This window comes from Pelecanus crispus, chromosome 6 (assembly GCF_030463565.1).
Source record: "Pelecanus crispus isolate bPelCri1 chromosome 6, bPelCri1.pri, whole genome shotgun sequence".
Lineage (NCBI taxonomy): Eukaryota > Metazoa > Chordata > Aves > Pelecaniformes > Pelecanidae > Pelecanus > Pelecanus crispus.
Genome location: NC_134648.1, coordinates 63027781 through 63051064, shown reverse-complemented (window position 1 = coordinate 63051064; position 23284 = coordinate 63027781). Strand labels below are relative to the sequence as shown.

General features: G+C 38.2%; 1 protein-coding gene across 1 annotated transcript in view; it reads right to left on the bottom strand.

The window, feature by feature from the left end:
- The window catches only part of LOC104027376 (ATP-dependent RNA helicase TDRD9), an 89576-nt gene that overhangs the window by 25724 nt on the left and 40568 nt on the right, over window positions 1–23284 (bottom strand). The window contains exons 7-18 of the mRNA XM_075712450.1: window positions 21775–21939; window positions 15013–15116; window positions 13445–13503; window positions 9512–9566; window positions 9273–9357; window positions 8488–8545; window positions 7757–7861; window positions 5075–5172; window positions 4559–4690; window positions 3680–3842; window positions 3536–3599; window positions 2976–3039 (exon numbers count right to left, since the gene is read on the bottom strand). Coding sequence (XP_075568565.1) covers window positions 2976–3039; window positions 3536–3599; window positions 3680–3842; window positions 4559–4690; window positions 5075–5172; window positions 7757–7861; window positions 8488–8545; window positions 9273–9357; window positions 9512–9566; window positions 13445–13503; window positions 15013–15116; window positions 21775–21939 — 1152 coding nt within the window. The remainder of the gene's footprint in view (window positions 1–2975; window positions 3040–3535; window positions 3600–3679; window positions 3843–4558; window positions 4691–5074; window positions 5173–7756; window positions 7862–8487; window positions 8546–9272; window positions 9358–9511; window positions 9567–13444; window positions 13504–15012; window positions 15117–21774; window positions 21940–23284) is intronic.

Genomic DNA, 23284 nt, shown 5'->3' with positions numbered 1-23284 from the left:
GAGAAATTAATATAGCCAGGATATTGATGAAAATAATTTCATTATTAGGCAGCAAATCTATGACAGATGCCTGCAGAATCCATTTCTTCTAGTTTGACAGCAAGCCACCTCATAGTAAATTTTCCAGCTTACTGTGGACACTGACCATTAGCATAGCTGAAAAGCCAGACTGCATTTCTCTACCTTGACTGAGGCTGTGTGATGTACTGATTTTAAATAATGCTTTTGACATCCACCACTTCCATACCCAAGCCTTATATGTCAGAAAAATAAACTTCACTTATTTGATGTTATTTTTTTCTTTTAAAAGCTCTCTCTTTTTAAAATCATATCACTTAAACCAGGCTGATTAGCCTTTACTTCCCTGGATTCTCCTCTTTCTACTACCAAAGCTTTTGACGGTTTCTAATTCACTGCAATCTTTGCATAAGCAAGGGCTTAAAAAAGACATGCCACAGAACTTCAGCCTACCCTGAAAGAAATGTAATCTGAACCTAGGAATTGAAAACAAGTTCTTTCCCTGTGCTTTTCTGATACTCAGCCATTCAAAACATAAAGCTTTCACATCACTCACACAGGGAGGTACTGCACAGGAAGCTCTGTTTGAATGTTTGTGCTAATTCTCCAGGACAACATACTGGTTTACAGAAATATCACCTTCAAATTAACAGGACACAAGAGAAATATAATATACAACAGGATAAGGGGAATTCAGAAAAGATGATGCTTGAGCCCCAGGATCAGTGGGCACATGTGGCATACGTGCCCATGTGTGCTTCATTAAATTCTGACACCAGAACACAGAAAATCAAGTCACCTTTCACCAAAGTGAAAAAAGGCCAGCATACACAAAATTGAATAAATTAAATCTACAGCTGAAGATTCTGGAGTCTCCAGAAGATTACAGAACATGTCAGACCATCCATAAAGGAAAACATTGGATTTTGAATAATAGACTAGCAGAAGTCTTTCCTACGCTGTACCAGCTCCGCTCGTAACTGTGGGGATCAACCTCTGTCCATGGTACTGGGCTACCGAACAGCCAAGTGTACAGAAAAATCACATTTGTACAGAATAAAATATTATTAAGTCAAAGCTATGAAGTCTGGAGAAAGGACATCAAGCTCATTCTGTGCTAGAATTCACCAGCCCAAACTGCCCTTGATTAAAAGGGAGCCACCAACGTCACCGCACCTCTGGCATTTTATTTTTGGCTATTACAATAGAAGTAAGTGCCACAGAAAAGCTGTAAACTTTTCAGCCCTGACTAAAGTGCATTTATGATAAACCAGAATTTCCTCTGATCATCAGTGGATTGCCTACACAAAATCACAGTAGCAGGAAAGCTACAGTCATTCTGGAACAGATGGAGAGTCATCAGGATATTAACATTTATGGCCTGAGACAAAACACCTCCATCATGCTTTAAGCTGATACTAACATTCATTTACAAACACTGCAAGCCTACCTAGATAATAAGCTGACCTGAAGCAAAACAGTACAGATAAAAGAGGCAACCTGCTATCGCTTGTAGTGTCACTTCTTAGCTAGCAGACTGAAGCAAGTTCATACCACAACAGTTCGTTGATTTTGTATCAATCAGTATTTGCAACAATAAAATGTCCCTGTGTAAATCTGTTCTTCTTGAGGTGAAATGGGACATTGTCCACACGACTATTACCTGGTGAAAGACAAGACTTTTTTGCAGAACAAATAAGGAATACTCTGGTAAACCGAGAACATACTCTTTCTTACTGGAATTTTATCCTGATTACTGCTAATTGTGCAAATTACAGGAGACAAGCTTACCTGTCTAGATAAATTACTAAGTGCTTTATGGTATTTATTTTTTAAAAAATAATCATATTTTAATTCAACAGCATTTAAAACACCTCCAATGTTGATGAAAAACATTTTGCCCAAAAACCCTGGTATTTTCCTAAAAAATTTTGGTTTATTAGGAAGCAGAACTCAGTATGATCAAAGACTTTCCTGAACCACTGAAGGCTGTATGTTCTGGGTATCAGTAATCTGGAAGACACAGGTCTGCAGCAAATACAAATTTCTAGCTGCCTATGACACGGCTTTTAGCATTCCCTCCTAAGAAGGCTCAGAGACAATTTGGAAAGAAGTCTTGAAGCAGCACAGATGTAGACGAAGTATTAAGACACAGGAAAACAGACCAAGCAGCCGTTCAAGAAAAGCATGAGAAGGCACAGTACCAGTAAGTGTTACAGTTCAGAAGACTTCCGTCTCATAACAAGATTTGTAACAGCTGCAGTGGGATCCTCAGTAGCACACAGAGAGCCGATATGCTACGTTAGAAACTTGTTCATCACCTCAAGTTATTAATTCCAAAAACTCCATTCTGCTTACCAGTTAGCTACCATCTGTTCTGTTGGAGGCAATGAGACACCAATTTTATAGCAGCTGGAATGACACAGGTAAACCTTCCCGGACTGGAAAGAATCTGCCTCCCCATGCAAAATAGCTCCTTTATCAAAAGGATCACAGAGGGTCAAGAGAACCTGAGCCTCTGGTTCCCATCCTGTTCAAAATCCGCTCCTACTTCTAACAGACAGAAGACTGACATAAGCAGCATGCTCTCACTCTCTCCACTCTTTGTGCTGTTCTCCATCTGATTAGAAGAACAAATACCTCAAAAGCCACAGGAGACTGAAAAGTAGGGAATATATCCAGAAACTGAGCCTTGCAACCCATTTTTACCCATTTCTTGCCACCTTCCTTTGGTGCAAAGTTGTGCAGCTCCTTCACAGTGGTAAAAATTAACTCATCAGAACTAGTCGTGTTATACAGTAGGACACAGCCTTCAGAAAGTATCACTAAGTACCTAGGAGTAATTTGAAGTTTTTAACAACTTCAAAGCACAAATGCTGCACTGATCTTACAAAGGTCAGAAGCTCCATCTTAGTCTATCAGATTTCACTGGAAGATAAGCCGGAAAAAAGACTTACCTTAAATGCATTCACAATTGCAATACAGTCACTCTTACTATTCCCAGCAAAAAACAGTTTGTTCCTGGCAATACAAACAAAAAGAATTATGAACAATATTTTTTTCAAATACTGAATGTATTATACAGCTCAGAATGCTACGCTATTAACACCTTCCAGGACATTAATAAACAAGGTCAGTATATTTATTGTAATTATTTGTTCTTATTCACATCTCCTTGCTGAAGGTAAACTGCATGGGCAGGATAACAAGGATTATTTTTTTTTACTATTATTTAAAAAAAACATGTTAATAGACACTGCCACATGTTCACATCAGAAAGGCAAAGCTGAATAAACAGGTCTCGTACTCAGAAAAGGATGAGTTAGCTCTGTGATACTAATTAATCCACATAGAAATAGATTTCAGTATCTCAGCTGCCCTGGAAAAGCTTCTGTTTGCACTGCTTGGCACTTCGACAGAACAGTAGACTCGTGACATGAAAAATTGTATTTAGTGGTCAGCTTAGCCCTCTGCCCCCAAATATAGTCAGGAAGTTATAAAACATCCAGGGTAATACCTGCATCCATGAACATGCTGTTTGAAAGGTACTATGAAAAAATTCCGCAGAGAGAGTGCTGCAGCTACAACAAAAACAAATCAAAATGAAAACCTGCAAATCACTTCTTTATAGAGAAATGTTCTCACATGTTCTTTCAGTTACCTATAATAAGGCATTCTTCTAAGCACCCGAAGACATGCCCAAGGACTATCAGTTTTCCAAGATGCAGATCCACTGGCAACTGTGCCAATACCATTCCTAAGAAAGTCAGCTCACCATCGTATGGATTTTCTTCTGTTTGCACACAAGTTGTAAGTGCTCCCAGCTAGAGAAATTAAGATTTATTCACTTGTAAAAGTTGACGAGTAAATGTAAGACCAGTTTGTAAGAAAACAAGACAAGAAGCAATTATCTCAAAAGCAACACCAGTAAGTATCAAAACTGTAATTAAGTTGAAGTTCTCAAATCAATTTTAAAAGCCTAGTATTTTGAAACCAAAGCTTCTACTACATATATACTGGATATAAAAGCAAGCTACAAATGATACAAGTATAATTTCTTATGCACTTTGGAAAAGAAGAAGTTTAATGCAATGAATGTTCTACCCCATATAAACTGTGTAATTGAAAAGCAAAATCACCAACTTACCTGTACAGGTCAGAAGGGGATCTTCAGGCTGACCCCTATACATCTTAAGGTGTAAGAGTGTTATTTTGCTACTTTTATTAATAAACATTTTCACTTACAGAGTTCAAGTTCTCTCCCCCCCCCCCCCCCCCCCCCCATTCTTTCTCACCACAGATGCTAGTTCACAAATCATTACTCCCTGATGAAATTATAATTCTGTTTTAATGAAGTAACTGCAGAAATTATGCTGAACAGGACAATAACCAAACAACAGTCAAATGTGAGAAAAGATTCTCTAGACACAGTTCCTATTTCAGGTTCCAATTAAGGCTACTACTACCTTAAATACCAAGAAAAAATTTCTACAGTACATTTTTATTACCTTGATTTTAACAGCATGAAAAGAATGCCTACCTCCTTCAGCTGAAGAATGGCACGTTCAATGTCACCTACACTGGGTGGAGAAAGAGCTGTTGCCAGCAAGGCTTTTGGTGCCCCCATATCAAGCTGTTTTATTTTTAAGACTGTAGTTCCCAATGGACACCTCTGAAGGGAAGACAATGTTATTGTTACTTTCCCCCCATAGGAAGTGTGACAAAGTGTTTTATATGAAAAATAAGTTAAAGTTTACAAATTAGGAGAACCTGAAATTAATTTTGTGTAACTAAGGATGTTTTTCTTTCGAAAAGATTACTTACTTCTAATCCACAACCACTTTACTGCTATAATGCATCTCCTTCTGTGAAGAAAATTATGTGGAATGGTCTTTGTCAATTATTTGTCAACTTGCATTCTATTCGGCATTACAGTTATTAGTAACTATTGAAATTGTACACTGTCTTCAGGAAAAATAAAGCAAAACTACTTTTTATTGTCTCTGCTATGACCACATACATTAAAAAAATACTTAATGTTCCCCAAGTGCCTTACCAGTATCTCAGGTACTGACTTCTCTGGAATAAAGTCTGTCCAGAAGTCCTTGTGTACAAGCCTATAACAATACCCTTTGGAAACACGTCCAGCACGACCTTCACATAAAAGAACAAATCACCAATTTGTAAACTGCCCAATTTCAGGCTGTTCAAAACCCATCCACCTACAAGCCTTCTGGGCAGCTGAACAGCACCTGACAGCCGATGCTGCAGGCTGACCAGCATTTTGCTCTACTGTAGCAAACAGGCCCAGCGGAGACATTCTCATATCCTTTCCTACATAAGGATCGGATGAAATCATTTTGCTTTCATAGCAGCAGTAACTAACAAAAGAGTTACTTAAGTATTTCACTCAAATACATCCTTCACATAACTGCCCTCAAATCAGCATCCATCCTTCTCAGTTGAAAAGACATGACAAAGCCTGTGCTAAAATACACTTCCTCAAAACCAGGAAAAGGCAAGTCCTACCAAATCTAAATTCAATATAGATAGGTATGTCAACGCAAGTTTTAGCATGCTCCCGAACCGAAGATTCTATATGCAGAGTAAATATGCTTTGTGTTTGTATTTCTTTACACAATTAGTATACTCATTTCCTATTTGACCCTATAGCTAGCAAAAATCTTCTAGATAAACTACATTTAAGATACCATGATGAACAACAAATCATCTTTGTGATCTACTAACTATAGAAAACACACTGATTCAGAAAGCCTATCTTCACAAATCCAAACACCATTCATTTCAAGAAACTAAAGGGTACTCTACTCAGTCTCCCCACTGGAGAATTAGGCCGTATTTTTAAGTCCTATGCATAACAAGTCAAGTCTGCTATACAAAATTCTGCTTCTACTGGTTGTATATTGGCTGGTTGTCATAACCTACAATGACCCAGAACCAAATGGAAAGCAAGCTGTGTATTGCGTTTTCATGGCAAGGTTTTGGTAGTGGGGAGGCAACAGGACTGGCTTCTCTGAGAAGCTGCTAGAGGCTTCCCTTATGTCCACTAAAACCCATGCCAGCCAGCTCCAAGACGGACATGCCGCTGGCCAAGGCTGAGCCCATCAGTGATGGTGGTAGTGCCTCTGCGATAACATATTTAAGGGGGAAAAAAACCTGCACAACTGCAGCCGAAGAGAGGAGTGAGAATACGTGAGAGGAACGACCATGCAGACACCAAGGGCAGTGAAGGAGGAGGGGAGGGGATGCTCCAGGCACCAGAGCAGAGATTCCCCTGCAGCCCCTGATGAAGACCATGGCGAGGCAGCTGTGCCCCTGCAGCCCATGGAGGTCCATGGGGGAGCAGATATCCACCTGCAGCCCAGGGAGGACCCCACACCGGAGCAGGGGGATGTGCCCAAAGGAGGCTGTGACCCCGTGGGAAGCCCACGCTGCAGCAGGCTCCTGGCAGGACCTGTGGCCCCATGGGGAGAGGAGCCCAGGCTGGAGCAGGTTTGGTGGCAGGACTTGTGACCCCGTGGGGGACCCACGCTGGAGCAGTCTGCTCCTGAAGGGCTGCACCCCGTGGAAGGGACCCATGCTGGAGCAGTTCGTGAAGAACTGCAGCCTGTGGGAAGGACCCACATTGGAGAAGTTCGTGGAGGACTGTCTCCCGTGGGAGGGACCCCACGCTGGAGCAGGGGAAGGGTGTGAGGAGTCCTCCCCTGAGGAGGAAGGAGCAGCAGAGACAACGTGTGATGAACTGACCACAACCCCCATTCCCCGTCCCCCTGCGCTGCTCGGGGGGAGGAGGAGAGAAAATGGGGAGTGAAGTTGAGCCCAGAAAAAAGGGAAGGGTGGGGGGAAGGTGTTCTACAATTTGGTTTTATTTCTCATTACCCTACTCTGTTTTGATTGATAATAAATCAAATTAATTTCCCCAAGTTGAGTCTGTTTTGTCTGTGATGGTAATTGCTGAGTGATCTCCTTGTCCTTATCTCAACCCATCAGCCTTTCCTTGTAATTCTTCTCCCCCTGTCCAGCTGAGCAGGGGGTGATAGAGCAGCTTTAGTGGGCACCTGGCATCCGGCCAACGTCAACCCAGCACAAGCTGTAACTGTGAAGTCCTCAAAATATTTAAGAATGAGGATATTTTTATATCTAAAGATATCACTGTTACTAAATTATTTAGTACTCTTTTTGACTGAAACTAAAATATTTTGATATTTGAGAGTACTGTCTTAATGGAAGACCCGATATGAAATCTTATTTAACCTTGTGCTACAAACACTGGTCTACACTAGAGACTGCTGTGGATATTTGAAGTGATTTAAGAGTGACAAACAGACCTGAAAATTTCTTTTACTGGTGAAACTCACAAGTAGTTAATAAATACCTAGCAGTACCTATCTCCCCTTTTAAAAAGTGGCCCATGGTAAAAAAATGACTATTAAATAACAAAGAATCCTCATAAGCTTTATGGTCCATGAATTTTAATATTTTTAAATAAAATACAAAACATTTCTCTGGAAAAATACTTGAACAAAATTAAACATTCAGGCATGGTTGTTTAATCACATTTTAATATCCTGATATGGTAAGGAATTACGTTTTTGTATAAACTACTCACGGCAAAAATAATCCATGCTTTTTACTATTAATAAAATGAAGAGCAATGCAGAATTCTCCATGAAGGTTAGCTTCTAAAATTCCTTTCCATTACCTATCGTCATCTTACCTTTTCTTTGATTACAGTTTGTTTTAGATGCCCAGCAGAGTCTCAAACTTTGGTAATTAGTCTCCTCATCACAAACCAAAGTTCTAGTTAAACAGAAATCTATCACTGCAATTAAGGAAAAAAAAAAATCTATTATTATTATGAAACAATTTATCCCCATGGCAGTGGAAAAAATAGTGGTTGATTTTGTGTCATCAGAAAAAGAAAGTTTCAATTATTTGAAAAGCAATAGAGAGAACACTAGAGTTATAAAAAAACAGACCCAGGATACCCTGAATGCTAACAGAACTGCAAACAGATTTTAACATAAACATAATAAACAATTAGCACAGATGACAAGCATTAAAAGGCAATCATTTCTGCATTTAGACATTCTACATCAGAATTCGCTTATCTGATGCAATTATTTCAACACACAGTCAGAATGTGAATGGAAAGTTTAAGGACTTGTGACATGAGGTCTGATTCTGCCTGTTACTGCATTTAATTTCGCCCCCCCCTCCAGTAAAGATTAAAACCAACACCCCATTCAGTAGCTCTACTATTCGTTCATATATTCAGATTTAAAACTGTTCTCTGCTGTGAAAGAAAGAATTCAACAACAGTCAAAATTAAACTCCAACAGCAGTGCTTTATAAAATGGTGACATGTTGTGGAGATTTAGGCTAGCACAAGTAAGGAAAATATTACAAGTACAGCGTATACACAATTACGTGATCTAGATGACTTACCATACTTAACATCAGGAACTGTTACAGAGCTCTCAGCTATGTTTGTAGATAGAATAACCTGAGTTTTCAAACAAAAGAAATGAGCAATGAATGCATAAAGAAAAAAATATTCATATTAATGTTTCTACATGAAGAATCCAACTTGCTACGATGAAATATAAATGTAATGGCAACATAATATTTCTGCTCTGCATATTAAAAAAGGCAATACAACACAAGGAAACTTGTATTTTTCTTGTCCTAAGATCAGAAAAGCATAATAAAGCATACGACAATATAGAGGAAGATGGAAATATTTCCTTATGCCTTTGTCATAACAAAACATCACACTATTAGTGGTGATAAAGAAAACCTAGACACTAGCCAAAATGTGGGGTACAAAGCAGGCAAGAGACCCCCATCCTGGGGGACTACTTTGCTATGCAGTGCCACCAGCAGCATATTACTGTCATGCAGGTGGAAGAATTGACATGCACAAACTATTCTGAAGGATAAAAACAGCATCACACAATAATTTAAGGATAACTTCCTGTCATTGCACTTCTCTTGAGGTCTAACCACCAGTTAAAGCAGCAGCTTTAACAGCAACAGCTTTAACAGGTAAGAACAGGCAACGGGTAAGAAAGGCAATCAGTTTACATCTTGAAAAAACAGAACTGCTTTGCCCTCACATGATGGTTTGATTTGGCACAACTAATATTAATTTATTTGCATTATTATTTGCTATTATTACTGTAGCAAAAGGTTTCATACACTTTAAGAAGTAACAATCCAATAATATTTACTTTTCTGTAGCCAGGAACTGTAGTCAAAAATACACTACTTTGTTCTTCTGATGTCACACGTGAGTGAAGTGGGTACACTTGCCACCTAAAGAAAATATATTAGTGAAATATTTACTGAGGCAAGAATATAAAAATTAATACAATTTGGCACAGGGGTATAATCATGTACTTAGAACTCATACAGCTGAAGGATTCATGTTCAAGTTCAATTAAACTGAAACAAATGTGGTCTAACTTACCTTTTGTTAAATATATTTGAGAGACATGAGTGCATGTAGCTTATTTCACTCAGACCTAGGGAAAAGTAATCAAGAGTTTGTTTTCTTTTTAGTCATCAGTAACAATTCTAAAACCAATTCTCAAGTCTACTTAAATTCTTAAATGACTTTCATTATTACCTCCTTTTCACGACATAATAAAACAGCAGAAGAGTTAAACAGTAAATGTAATAATGAGCCACTGAAACACTGTGAGTCAATTTTTCAAGAGGCATTTTGCATAGTTTTACACTTACTAAAGTGGCAATATCAGATATAAAGGCCATCTGCCAGTGTCACATTATTAGCCCTTTTTTCAGTTCCTTACAACTGACAACATTCACCACTTCTGAATGTCTGGTTTAAGATAAATTTGGGTATTTCAGCCAAAATAAGTCGTTTCCAAGATCAGGACCAAGGAAGAAAAAAAAAAAAAAAAAAAAAAAATTAGTTATTTCTGCCTCAGCCATCTTACCTTTGCCAGTTCCTGTGCCCATTCTCCAGGGCATGGATTTCATGTCTGCCAGGGGAAATCTTACTGCTAAGGGATTTTTGCGGTCTTTCTGAATACCTCCACAAGCATAAACGTTTCTGAGAAGCCTAGTTTACTTCTTATTGAGACTTCAATTCCAAAAGCCCCATTTTCAAAACTCTGTCCAACTTTGGGCTTCCCCAGTTGGATATTAAAAATGAAATTATTCTGTAACTGCAGTACAGGATTGCTGCAATTTTCTGTGAGACTAAATGCAATTTGGGCACCTGGATGTGCAAGTTCTTGCACCCTTTAGATGACTGTTACTTGACTTCAGAAGTGAGAAGGAAGGAAGACAAACACAAGTGGAGGAGGAGAGATATTTTCTGGTAAGGTAAGAGAGAAAAACAACTTAATTCAGAAATGAGAGGAAAGACAGATATGTGATGGGAAATTGTGATCAAGTTAAGGTAAGCAAGGAAAGAGGCCAGAAAGCAAGAAACCAGGGCAAGAAAAGAAGAAACAGATTCAGCAAGAAACCAACATGGTGATAATACATGGTTGGGTGGGAAAAGAAACTGCAGGAGAACATGGGGAGATTAGTCAGCTACTGGAGTCAGAAAGACTGAAACTGGAAAATGAGGTGAAGTGACTATAGGTAAGGGAGATAAAAGAAGCCAGGGTGAGGGGGAGAACAGGTGAGTTGGAAGAGTTAAAAAAAATGGTGGTGGTAGGGCAAATCAGAGGGAAATTTAAAAGTTTCAGAGATGTCATTTGTGTGAGGCTACTAGAGGGGAAAGCAATGTCATTAAAACCTAAAAAAGACAGCCAGGAAGCCTAATTCACATCACAGCTCAAATTAAGTAAGAGTACTTGAAAATACAAATAACTGGCCAAATACCTAATGACTAGCACAATAATGAAGCAATTAAAGCTCTAAGCAAAACACCTTCAGCACTGCAGAGAAAAACATGCAGACTGAGAAATATAAAAACAGTACCACTTTTAAAGATTATCATAATTAGAAAAAAAAGCATCTGTTCATGAACTAGAGCATGTAATTAACAATATGGAGAAAACACAAGAACACCAGGATATGGTCTGTTTGGACACAGCCTACCAGACCTACTTGATCCCACAAGGTACTCCTCAACTATCTCGCTGTCTAATGCTTCCTACTTGCCATACTACCTGGTTAAATATCTGGGTAAGACATCAAGGCTTAAATCCAATTTATGTTTAAAAACAATTAAAAGAACTTTGATCCATGATTTGTAGAAGCAGACTCTGCATAACAAATATTAATAACAATTACTAATCAGTCGAGTAATTACTGACTAGGCACAGGAGGCAGCATCTGCTGCCCAGTTCTGGAAGTGACAAGAGTTGATCATGACACCTACAGAACAAAAGGCTGCCACCAGGAGAGACAGATCTTAGAATGAAAAAGAAACTAGTAATACAATCTGTTTGACAAACATACCAGGACAATAGGGAGAGTGGGGCATGGAGAAGTGCAAAAGAAAACAAAAGAGGCTGACACAGCAGAACAGAGCAGAATGCCTTTGAAAGAAAACCCTAAAGCTTTAAGTCATGCAACTCCTGCCATCAGCAAGCACCAGCAAAGCACAGAAATCATCAGGCCATCCTCTTCTTCTGCAAGCTCCTGAAGTGGATGACAACTTACTGTTGCTTTCATTTAGCCCGTCAGCTAGTCTGGCGGAAGCATGTTATATACTTGAAGGTGTAGCTCAGTGACGCTTCAGTCAACACAGCCTGACCTCTTTTTCCAACTTGATCTTCAAAAAGTCTAAAGAATTATACATCAACGTATATTGTCAAGAAACATTACGGTTGCCACGTCAAGCACTAAAATGAAAAAATGCCAGAATTAAGATTGGTTGTGCAAACTTAATGCAGCCCACTGGGAACGTATTTATGCATACATGTTAAAAAAAAAAAAATCACTGTACAGTTTAACATGGCACTTTGTATCACCTAGTACGTAGGGATGGACTAGCTCTGGATTCAAAGGAGAGCTGAGTACTGAAGAATAGTTATCTGTAAAGAATCAGACTGAGTAACATTAAAAAACAAAATTAAGCACTGAACAAGACAGGCAATTACAACAGGAAGGGAAAACATGGCATCCTACTCAAGACAGCTGCAGCTGCTCTATGGAAGTGGATTCTGCCCCATCACTGAGTTCCACAAAGGCAGTGGGCAAAAATCACTTAACAGTACTCCTCAGCACGGCACTACTCTTTCTGGCTGCTGATGCCTAGTCAGCTTGAAATGTCAATGGGAGTGTTATTTTGAATGTACAAGATGCTATGTAATTGTAAGCACTCAAAAAATCTAGACATCTCAAATCAGTGTCCTAAATGTGGAGGTTATTTTTACCCAAACCTGTGTCTCAGCTGCCCTCTTGTAAACTGGGGGCTCTCCTCCCCTTTTGTCCAAATCTGTACAAAGACTATTTGTGAAAAAAATTTGAAGAGGTATTTGCTAATCCTGTGTTCAAAATCAGTCTTGAGTATCCAGTTATAAAACAGGCCAAGGTCAAACACTGAACAACAATAAAAAACAAACCTGAGTACCAGCTCATTCAGAAAGCACTATCTACACAGGTTTTCATGAATTTACCAAATTATTTAAACAAAAAGTTTCATTTTATCAGTTGCAGTTATAAGCCATCAGGGATAGGTGCATAGTGTAAAAAAAAAAAAAAAAAAAAAAACACACACCAAACCCCAAAACCAACAAAACCCAAAAAAACTCCCGAAACCTCAAAGTGAAAGACAAAAAAGATTTGGGAATTGAAAATGCTGAAGAGTAATTTCAGCCTGAAATGAAGACTCAGGGGGCCTGAGGAAGTCTGAAAGCACACCAGACAACACCAATATGAAAGGCCAGAAGCACCAGAGGTGGTCTCCCTATTTTATTAATGGCAAACTAGAATGGGTCCTACATTGACACAGCAAAGTAATTCCTTCTACCCATTGATTTCATAGAGAAGGTAACTCTAAGAAAGGCAGCTCTAATGCCTTTTAGCTGGCGGGGAACACCCACCACTGAAAGCTACTCTGCAAGTTCAGTATATTTTTGCGTTGGTGTGCTGTGTTTCCAGCCCTAGTACTAGCATGTCTATTGCTAAGCTCTACACAGCAGGGAAATGACATTCATAAAGATTTTACAGAGAGTTAGAAAGTCCTGGTAGGGATAGACCTCACTGTGCCCAAGGAAACAGCTGCTCCTGACTCTGAGGTGACTCTCCACTAGAACGTGTCCAAGTCATATTTAAACAAGTTTGCAAGAAAAATGCCCAAATAGACCAATCAACCCCGGTTAGATGTATTTAATAAATCCCTGGAAGAAGCATCAAAAGAAATCTTGTTAGATGACAAATAAGGAAAGAGAAAGTTATTAAGACATATACTCACCTGGCAAAAACACTAGCACACTTCCACGTTCTGACGCAACGTTCAAGTTCTTTTTCTCCCTAACAAGAAAATGCAGTTTCATTAGTTTTACAACCTCAGTGTTATTTAAACTTCCTGAAGAAATGGAATTCAAAACACTACTTGCAACCATGCTTTCTGAAAAACATGGTATAGAAACATTGGAAATAGATCATTAGGTTTAGTTTTGTCTTAAAAATTATGTCAAAACAAAAACATTCTTATTTAGCAATGAAATTAATCAAGATTAGGTTACCAAAGATCTTAAAATGAAAAGGTTGTATACTACTGCAGAATTCTAAGCAAACTTAGTAATTTTTCAAGTGTATGTAATAATCTTGTATTCTAGAAATATCACTAGATACCTTTAACAAACGCCTTGCACGTAAAAAAAGCTAACCGTTATCAAGAACTACGGGTCATGACATTAATTGAAGATGTCTCCCTCTAAGTTTATCCGTTATGAGTCAAGAAGCTAAAATCACCTTAATGTAAGACAGAACTAATTTTTTGTTGTAATCATTCCTGATGTAAACTTTTTTCAGGCATCTTGAGAGTCTCTACTCTCAAACTATATAATGAACGGAAAGCATAGTTTTTAATGGAAGATACATTACAATAGATGTTCGTAATAGCCCTTTTGGTATTTGAAAGCTGAAATGCTAATGCCTTCATGCTTGCTTATAAAAGGTAGCTTATTAGTAAAATGTAGTTTAATTGAAAAGATCAAAAGAAATCATGAAGGAAAAAAGCTCAGAAGTCACTATATGTTGTAAAAAAGTTGGTGCCAAATTTATTATATTTATGTACCTCTATCAACACTTGTACTTCAGTGGTTCACCTGGTAACTGCTCAGGTGAGCTGAAGTAATGCTTTCTTAAAATTTCAAAGTTTACATAATACTAAGTTTGAAAAAAAATTAAGTTTACAAAACAAAATTATTTCTTCAACATACATTTATAAAGGATTAGTATATATAGCAACAAAAACCATTCCTAAAGTAAATATACACCCAGTGTTAGACCAAAGTTGTAGAAGCAACTTTACTACATTTTCAGACACTAAACATCAATTTACAAAATGCAGAGTAATACAAACTAATATTTACTTATTCTAAAAGACAGTAAGGCATTAGTTAAACAGCCAGTGAAAATTAATGCCTAGTTTGTATTCTTTTTTCCATGGCTTAATGTATGTTTTAGTTTACAATACAAAACAGTAGTTCTATTTTTATTCTTCATATAAATAATACTCAGCTCTGGTCTGCAGCAAAGAATCTAGTTTCCATATGACATGGCTGGCTTGAATGGTCACTTACACTCCAGGGCATGCAGTGTATTTCAAGAACACAGGGCATTCAGGAAGACCTACAAGCAGTCTTAGTATGACTAACCAGAGTAGAAATCACACAAATACATAAAATAAAAGCAGAGATGCATAGAAAATTAAGTTACCACTAATAACTTTAATACATGGGCTGCTGCTGTTCCTTAACTAGTGTCTCATTTCCCCAAAGAACCACTGATTCCAGATCTTGAACTGTATCTTACCTATTGCTCTTCATCTCCAACTCATCAAATGACTGAATCAAAGACACTGCTACTTCATACATCTCCCTTACTATCACTGGTTCCTCAATTCTTTGAGAAGGAAGCTGCGTGGAGAAGAAAGTACTGAGGTTAACATAGTGTAACAGGCTAAAAGGCTGTATATCACATGTATGTGTTGATTTGTCAAGTGCTTTTTGATTAGAACTGATCCAGCACAGCTGTACAAAGAAGCAACTTCAATCTGGAGCACTCATTACCTTCTAAATAGACATTTTCCTTCAAGCATCCTACCATTCTATTGCTAAAGAAATACTTCTGATATTTACCTACTTAAGATAAGCACTAGCCCACACTCCATCCCCTAACGTTTGCAGGACATACTCCTTATCCCGAAGTGTTAAGCACGTGAGACTAACCACAACCCATGGGAACAGGATAACAAGGAGAGGAATTTGTATAAGGCAGGCACAACCCTTCTCAGAGTTGTTATAACACAGGTCTCTACCTGACTGCCAAATAAATCATGTACCTCTTTCTCATTTAAATTATCTCTGCATTTAATAGATCTTGTGTTTTAGGTTGTACCTGTCAAAGAACTACGGTTCTGTTGTATGCAATATAATGGCAAACACGTCACATCTACACTGTTTTCTAGTATTCTGTTACAAACTCAGGGCTTTAATATTTGAGAACTTAAACCATCAAGTCTTCAGAGCTAAGACAATGACTTAATCACATTTCAATTAAAAAGAAAATGCTCAAATGAACCAGACATGCTCTGGGAATGGTCTATAGTATTACACATTTTCCCTTGTAGGGAAAATGCCTTTTGATCAATGCTTACCTTTCACTCTCAGGGTTTCTCCTCATTCTAGGGGAAACTCTTTACTGGACTAACTGCTATCTCTAACTTCTCTAGAACTGTATTGCAGCGTACTCTGCCCTCCACATACTTCACATGATTAGAAATCCTACAGTCAAATTGCGCTTCTCTCCCTCATATCATGCCTTTGAAGTTCTTCCCTCTTCCCTCCCTCCACCCTCAAGTGAAATATTTTATTTACTTTTATACTGAAATCTAGAAGTTTAAGTCATCCAAGATTTTCCCAAGAAAAACAATAGGTTCAAGTCATCAGCCTCTACATTCTTTCTCTGCAGGTTGTTGTGTGTATGCTTTAAGAAATCATGTATCTTCTCACTAGCTAACAAACCTCCATTTTTACATTTATGCTCAACCAAGTATTTCTCTTGGCCTATCAGTCGCCTTCACCTGCTGCTTGGTACGCTACAACAGTATTTAAGCATTCAAATATATCTTTATTTAGGCTTGGACTTCTCATTTTTACTTTTAAGGAATGGTACTATAATTAAAATGGCAGTGAAAACAGAACATTTGTGCTTTAAGCATAACACTCCATAAGAACTGGACTGCATGATAACAATAAAAATGCAGTAGTCAGTACTAATTGGTAAATAGGTGCAGATAAATACCAACATAAGATAAGATGCAGCTGTAGCCAGGGACATTTAACAAGGATATAAAGTGTAAGGAAAAAGCCTCTCCTGGAAAGAAATTCAAAATGAAAGCTGAGTGGGCAAGAGTAATAATTTCTACACACAAAATTAAGATACTCCAAGTCTCCCGGTAAAAGAAGCAGAAGGTATTTATCAGTTGTCCACATTGCACAGGGTTTTGATTTTAATCAAGCACAAGATTAGGATTACACATTTATTCCAATTCAGTTATCGTATAAGCAAAAGAAGATTCTGCAAAAGTTTTCAATGAGCAAAAAAAGGCAATTAAAAGATACACTGATAAAGTTGGAATGCATCCTATGTGTACTGATAAAATGGTAATTCACCTAACGTGTCCTTCAATTGTCTGAAATGAGATAAAATCCAGTAAGACAATGTAAACCTATGCATCTGAATTTACAAATTTTGGATACAAGCAGATGGTGTATTGGTTGAAAACAAAGAACCACTTGGACCAGCTACTTTGGTCAAAAGAAAATGGCTATCTTCCAATGTAATGCTGCTGAATGAAAGGCAAAGATGACTCGGGGGTGAATCAGGAAAGTGCGATGTGTTAGTGACACTGTACAGAACTGCCCCTCACTCTGAAGTGACTCAAGTCCTGTCAAAGTTTTCAGTCAGCATACTTGTCAGCCCTCAAAGTAAAAGAACTCTTGAAGCCAACAGGTACTCCGTTTGTGATGCTGAGGACTGACAATACATCTGCAATTCTTACCAGTTTTTAAGGGGATCAGCCAAATCCTGAACAGAGGCAAATTATGTTTACTTCAATGACCAGAAGAATGAAGAGACTGTCTTGTAAAAGAACAGCAAAGACTTACCTTATCTAACAAAGCAAAATGAAAGCCAGAAAGAGGTATTACTGCTACCTATAGACCTATCCAAGAGTAAATAACAGAAAACTTAATTATCTGAACTATTAAAATTTAGTTACTTTTTTCTACCAGTTTCCCTTTCTGAAGCAGTTCACGATGGAATCACAAAAGCACCAGTGCTAACATTAATTTGGCAATGGTTGCTACTGCAACCTCAGTCCTCAGCTTTCCAACCCTTACCAGAACAGTCAACCTGTAAGACTGCATCATGTCAATCCTAGGTCGCCTTGCTGTCTGCAGAAAGACTCCTTTCTGAAAACCCTGAGAAATTTATCCTGCTTTGTTCTCGCAGAGGATGGATTGGAGGATCTAAAAAAGCCATCTATTAGAACTTGACAATATTCTTTCCCCTTCTCTGAAGCCCTTGAATCAACTAGCCAGGTAGACTTTTCAGGTACAATTCTATCAGTCCCAGAACTTCTTAACTGCTATTTACATCCACTATAGTAACGCTTTTCCAATGAAGTTTGATTAGTCCATGAGAAACCACAGACAACATGCTAGTAGTTTTGAGAAGTAGTACTTTTTTTTTCCCCCAATATATGTGATAATCTAAGGGATTTCTCTTTTCTGGGCTGCTTGAACATAAGATTTTTGTTTTTAGATTACCCCTGCTTAAGTAACTGTCAAATTTGTCTTTTCAATTTTGTTACCAATTGTACCTTTAGTATTCTTTAACATGACAAGGCTGCCACATCACTCCTAATAAAAGGTAACGATGTGACAAACAGCAAGTCCAAAAGCCCAGTCAGAGCTGACTGAAATAATACAACACAATCGGAATAGCTTTTGACAGCAGTTCACTACCTTTCATCTGGACTCTGACTTCAGTTCCAGGGATATGAAGGAGTTTTTACATTTGCAAGCCAAAAATGGGACTCTCTTTTTTGCCTTTGGTAAGAGAGAGACATGGGATTTCACAGATCTACTGCCAAAAACTAACATCTAGACTCCCTAGTTGCTTACTGTTTTTAAATCTGCTCACAGAATTAACTATACAATTAATTTGCATTTGATATCTCCAATACTATACTACAGCAATAGGTAAGCATTTACACAACTAGCTTTAAATTTGCCTATAGGTACAGCCTTCATGCACTTTTCGTCAAAACCTGTGCTTCACTGATTCCTTGGGGCTTAGAGGGTGCTGATATGACAAAATAATGATCCAGTTAAATATCCAGAACAATGTGCTTACAAAGGCCATTATGCCAAAAGAAAAAGAAACTACTTTTTATAAACCTATACTAAAAAATTAAACAGTAGCACCTATAAACAACCCAATATTTGGGCAAGGGTAGCCAGTGCTACACTGAAGAGCATTTCTCCCTTCCTTCCCTCTTATTTTTATTCTTTCCTACAAATGAAGCAATTCAAGTTGAAAGCTTTATCTCTGATTCAGCTAGATGTCCATCTAGCCATAGCAAAGGGTTTACTGCAAACATACATATAGAAGAAAAATAATGACTGGCATTTCTATTTATCTTCCAAATCACAACTGATGTCAGTGAATTCCCAAATTACCCGCCAGAACTGCTCGAAGAAAATGTTTATTTTCAAGCATAGTGTTAAAACATTATCACCTACAGAAACAAGTGACATATTCAAGGAAACAGTTCTGCAGGATTCATAAAAGAATTCTACATTTATACAGTAACATCCAATTATTTTAAGATTTTTTCAGAACGGACAAAGGTTCATACCTCGCAGCAAATGAGACTGTTACAAAGGACTAAACTGATGCCAATCAAGATGCTATAAGGAATGAGTTGATTTATGTAATCTGATTTTATAGTTATTAATTTTAAAATCAAGATGAAACTTGGAAAAATTCTATTTGTCTAAAAAGCAAAGACTGTTTTTTCTTTTAACTTCTATACTCTTTTATGTGAATTTTACAGGCTTTTGTAGGCAAAAATAAAATATTAAGAAGTAAAGCCTGAAGCCTGTACCTCAGGCAGTTATATAACTGATTTTGATTTTGGCATGATGAAAGATGTGCGCCTGCTTCCATATGACAGTGTTAACTCATTAACTGCCTTAACACTCAGATTCATTTTCTCTCATTTTATTAGGATGTTACATAAATCTTCTTAGACCTTCCATGTTTTTAAGTATTTTTTAAAATAAAACTATTCAGAGAAAATCTCTGCACATAGCACCGTAAGAAACAAGATGCGAGACTAAACATCAGTGCTTTCTAATTCAATTTCTTCTTTTTTTTTATACATATTAAGGAAAAAAAAAAAAGAGAAAAGAAAATCAAGAGCACTTATGTGCTTCCATTGTTGCCCTAAGGTACAAACAACTTCTTGAACAATCATACTCTTCTCCTATTGAACAACAGAATGGCTATAGCTAGGACAGCACAACATAAAGAAACAGATGAAAACTTTTTGAAAAAATTGAAGTTAAATGCTCATGTACACAAATAAAAAAAACATAAAAAGGCATAAGCACTGAAAGCAGTTCCTTTTGTTCACAATCTTTGAGGTGAAAAGTGTGGCAGCTAACATTCAGCTCAAAGCGCAGCTATGACAAATGCAAATGACTAAAGTAGACTTCTTACTGAATTTCTTGGTTATCTTTTTGCTGTTATCTATCACCAAAAATCTTTTACAAACATCATATATTACATAATCTCCTCCGTATTATTTATCTGAGCTGCCACAGTAATGTATAAAAACTGATGGGCCAACTGCTATACGCACTTCAGGGGTTTTTTTGGCTGCATTAAAACTCCAACAGTTGACAGCCTTTTATTTTAGCTTGCCTGAGTTGAGGCATAACCAATGCCTGTGCTGCATACAACATAAGCAATTATTTTCTTCTGCGTTTCCCATAAACTACCTGTTTGCTTTATCTCTCTTAGTTTCTGCAGAATTGAGGCATGAAACCTAACGAATAACAGTATGTTCACTTACTGCTACTTTTTAAGTGCATCCCCTGTTTTCTTCATTGTATTAACATTATAACAGTGTCCTGAATTATCAAAATTGACCAATAATTACTCCCACGCCCCAGTTATTTTTAGAGTGGTTGTTACTATCAAAGCCTGAGTGCATTTGTTCTACTTTGCTTTAACCCGTTTATTTTGCCTTGGACCATAATACTGATAGAGTTCAGACATTCAAGTAAATTCCTACATAGCTGTTTTTCAACTGTAAAACAAACTCCTATTACAAAACCACAGACAAACTCATAGAATGGTTTGGGTTGGAGGGGACCTTAAAGAGCTGGGGTCTCACAAGAGTGGAGCAGAGGCAGGGGAATCACCTCCCTCGACCTGCTGGCCACGCTTCTTTTGATGCAGCCCAGGATACGGTTGGCCACCTGGGCTGTAAGTGCACATTGTTGGCTCATGTTGAGCTTCTCCTCAACGAACACCCCCAAAGTCTCCTCAGGGCTGCTCTCAATCCGTTCTCCGCCCAGCCTGTATTTGTGCTTGGGATTGCCCCAACCCATATGCAGGCCTTGTTGAACTTCATGAGGTTCACAAGGGCCTAGATACCAGATTAATTCAAACTTACATTTATTCTTTCATTTTCTGTTGTCTATACAACAGCATGTCAGAAGCTCTACAAACAAATGTACTGCGCAGATTATAAGCTAAAGACTGACACAGCAAATGAGTCTTCAGCCATTACTACCCTCCTTAGGCATTAGAGCAGCAATTCTCCAGTGCAGCCATATAGGCTGTTAGGTGGCCACCAGGGATTTGGTGAATATCTATTATTCTAACATATTTTTATTACTCAAAATTACATATTTGCCATTGTGGCCTACATGACTACAATAGAAATATGTTCAAAACTACTGCATAACAACTCTGGGACTATTTAAAAAAAAAAAAAGAAAAAAAGGAAAAAATAGGAAGCACATGAACCTCAGCTGGTAGAGAAGCCAACTTGATAACGTCAAACTTCTAATCATAAATGCTTCTTTTCTGATGACTCTCTTCATTTCCTAGCTCTTTCTGCCTTTGATACATAGCAGCAACATGAACCAACATGGGAAATACTCCCTGGGTTTGTCAGCTGTATTCAAAGAGATCTGTAAATCCTCATTTTACTTTCTGCACAGACTTTCACATTGTTCATCTTGGATGCAAACCACCAACCAAAACGTCACTTACTACTTGAAATTCCCAGCCCCTTACATTCCATTTCTGTTACATGAAAGAAATACTAGGTTGCTGGTAAGGAGACTCCTGTTTTATCATCATGTATTAATTCTTATCTAGAACTGTAATGTAAAATTTGTTATTTGTGATTTTATTACACAGCTTTCAATTGACTATTCCGATGTCTTTCTTACTATGTCCAAAGAAATAAAGTTGTATTTACAATACCTTGAAATGAACCTTGTGCTTCAAATCATCAAGATAATATTCTTCAATAGCATAAGGTTTGCCTTCCACCTTAAACACATAGGCTGGATTCAGACCATTATGAACTGGAACTGCAAAGTAATCAGCAAATTCTTTACAGTTGATGGAAGCAGACATCAATATTATCTGTTAGAAAAATTACACAGCAAATGTAAAATATTAACATAAAATGCCACACTATGCTGGAATCTCCACTTATTCTTTATGCTAAAATGGTCTAATTTTGGTTACTATAGCTATGTATCCTAGGCACGCTTAAGACAATCAAAGCTAAATGCTTAAGATTCCCTAGATAGCATGTGGAGAAAGGTAAGTATCTGTAAGAGAACAGCTCAGGCTAGATGCCTAGGGCAGACAACATGAAAGACTTTTTCCTGTTGTAAAGTTCAACCAAAAAACATATGGTACTCTTCCTTAAGCTTATCTCTACACAGTCCTTAAAAGAAAAAAGTGTACACTAAGTATTTTCATCTCCTGTTTTACTAAACAGTTAGATTAGATATGAGTGCCTTTAACTCCATGAAAAGATAGGTTTAATCCTGTAAGAACAGTAACTGTAATTATAACCCAGCCTTAAAAACGTTACTGTAATGATTTTGAAATGTCAAATAAGTTTTCTCTCAGTTTCAATTAATTTATGCAACTTAAAACTCTCAAGGATCACACTAAGCTCCTTGATCTGCTGACTCTACCAAGATTCTTACCCTGTATTAACCTAATCAGAAGAACAGAAATCACATTTGCTACCTGGTGACACCTTTTCTTTCAATTATTATGAAATTCAGAATTTACAGCTTTGTTCTTTTCTCCTTGGTTAGACAGCATGATGTGTGCAGAATGGGGGAAGGCAGAAGAATGAAGTGACTTAGTGGCTATGGCTATTGTCTTGGGTTTACATAGCAAGGTTTTGGTAGTGTGGGGGCTACAGGGGTGGCTTCCGTGAGAAGCTGCTAGAAGCTTCCCCTATGTCCAATACAGCCCATGCCAGCCAGCTCCAAGACGGACATGCCGCTGGCCAAGGCCGAGCCCATCAGCGACAGTGGTAGGTAGCACCTCTATGATAACACATTTAAGAAGGGGAAACAAGGAAGGAAAAAAAAAAAAAGGCCCAGGACACAAACTGCAGCTGGAGCGAAGAGTGAGGTGAGAGGAACGACCATGCAGACACCAAGGGCAGTGAAGGAGGAGGGGAGGAGGTGCTCCAGGCACCGGAGCAGAGATTCCCCTGCAGCCCCTGATGAAGACCATGGCGAGGCAGCTGTGCCCCTGCAGCCCATGGAGGTCCATGGGGGAGCAGAGATCCACCTGCAGCCCAGGGAGGACCCCACACCGGAGCAGGGGGATGTGCCCAAAGGAGGCTGTGACCCCGTGGGAAGCCCACGCTGGAGCCGGCTCCTGGCAGGACCTGTGGCCCTGTGGAGAGAGGAGCCCAGGCTGGAGCAGGTTTGGTGGCAGGACTTGTGACCCCGCG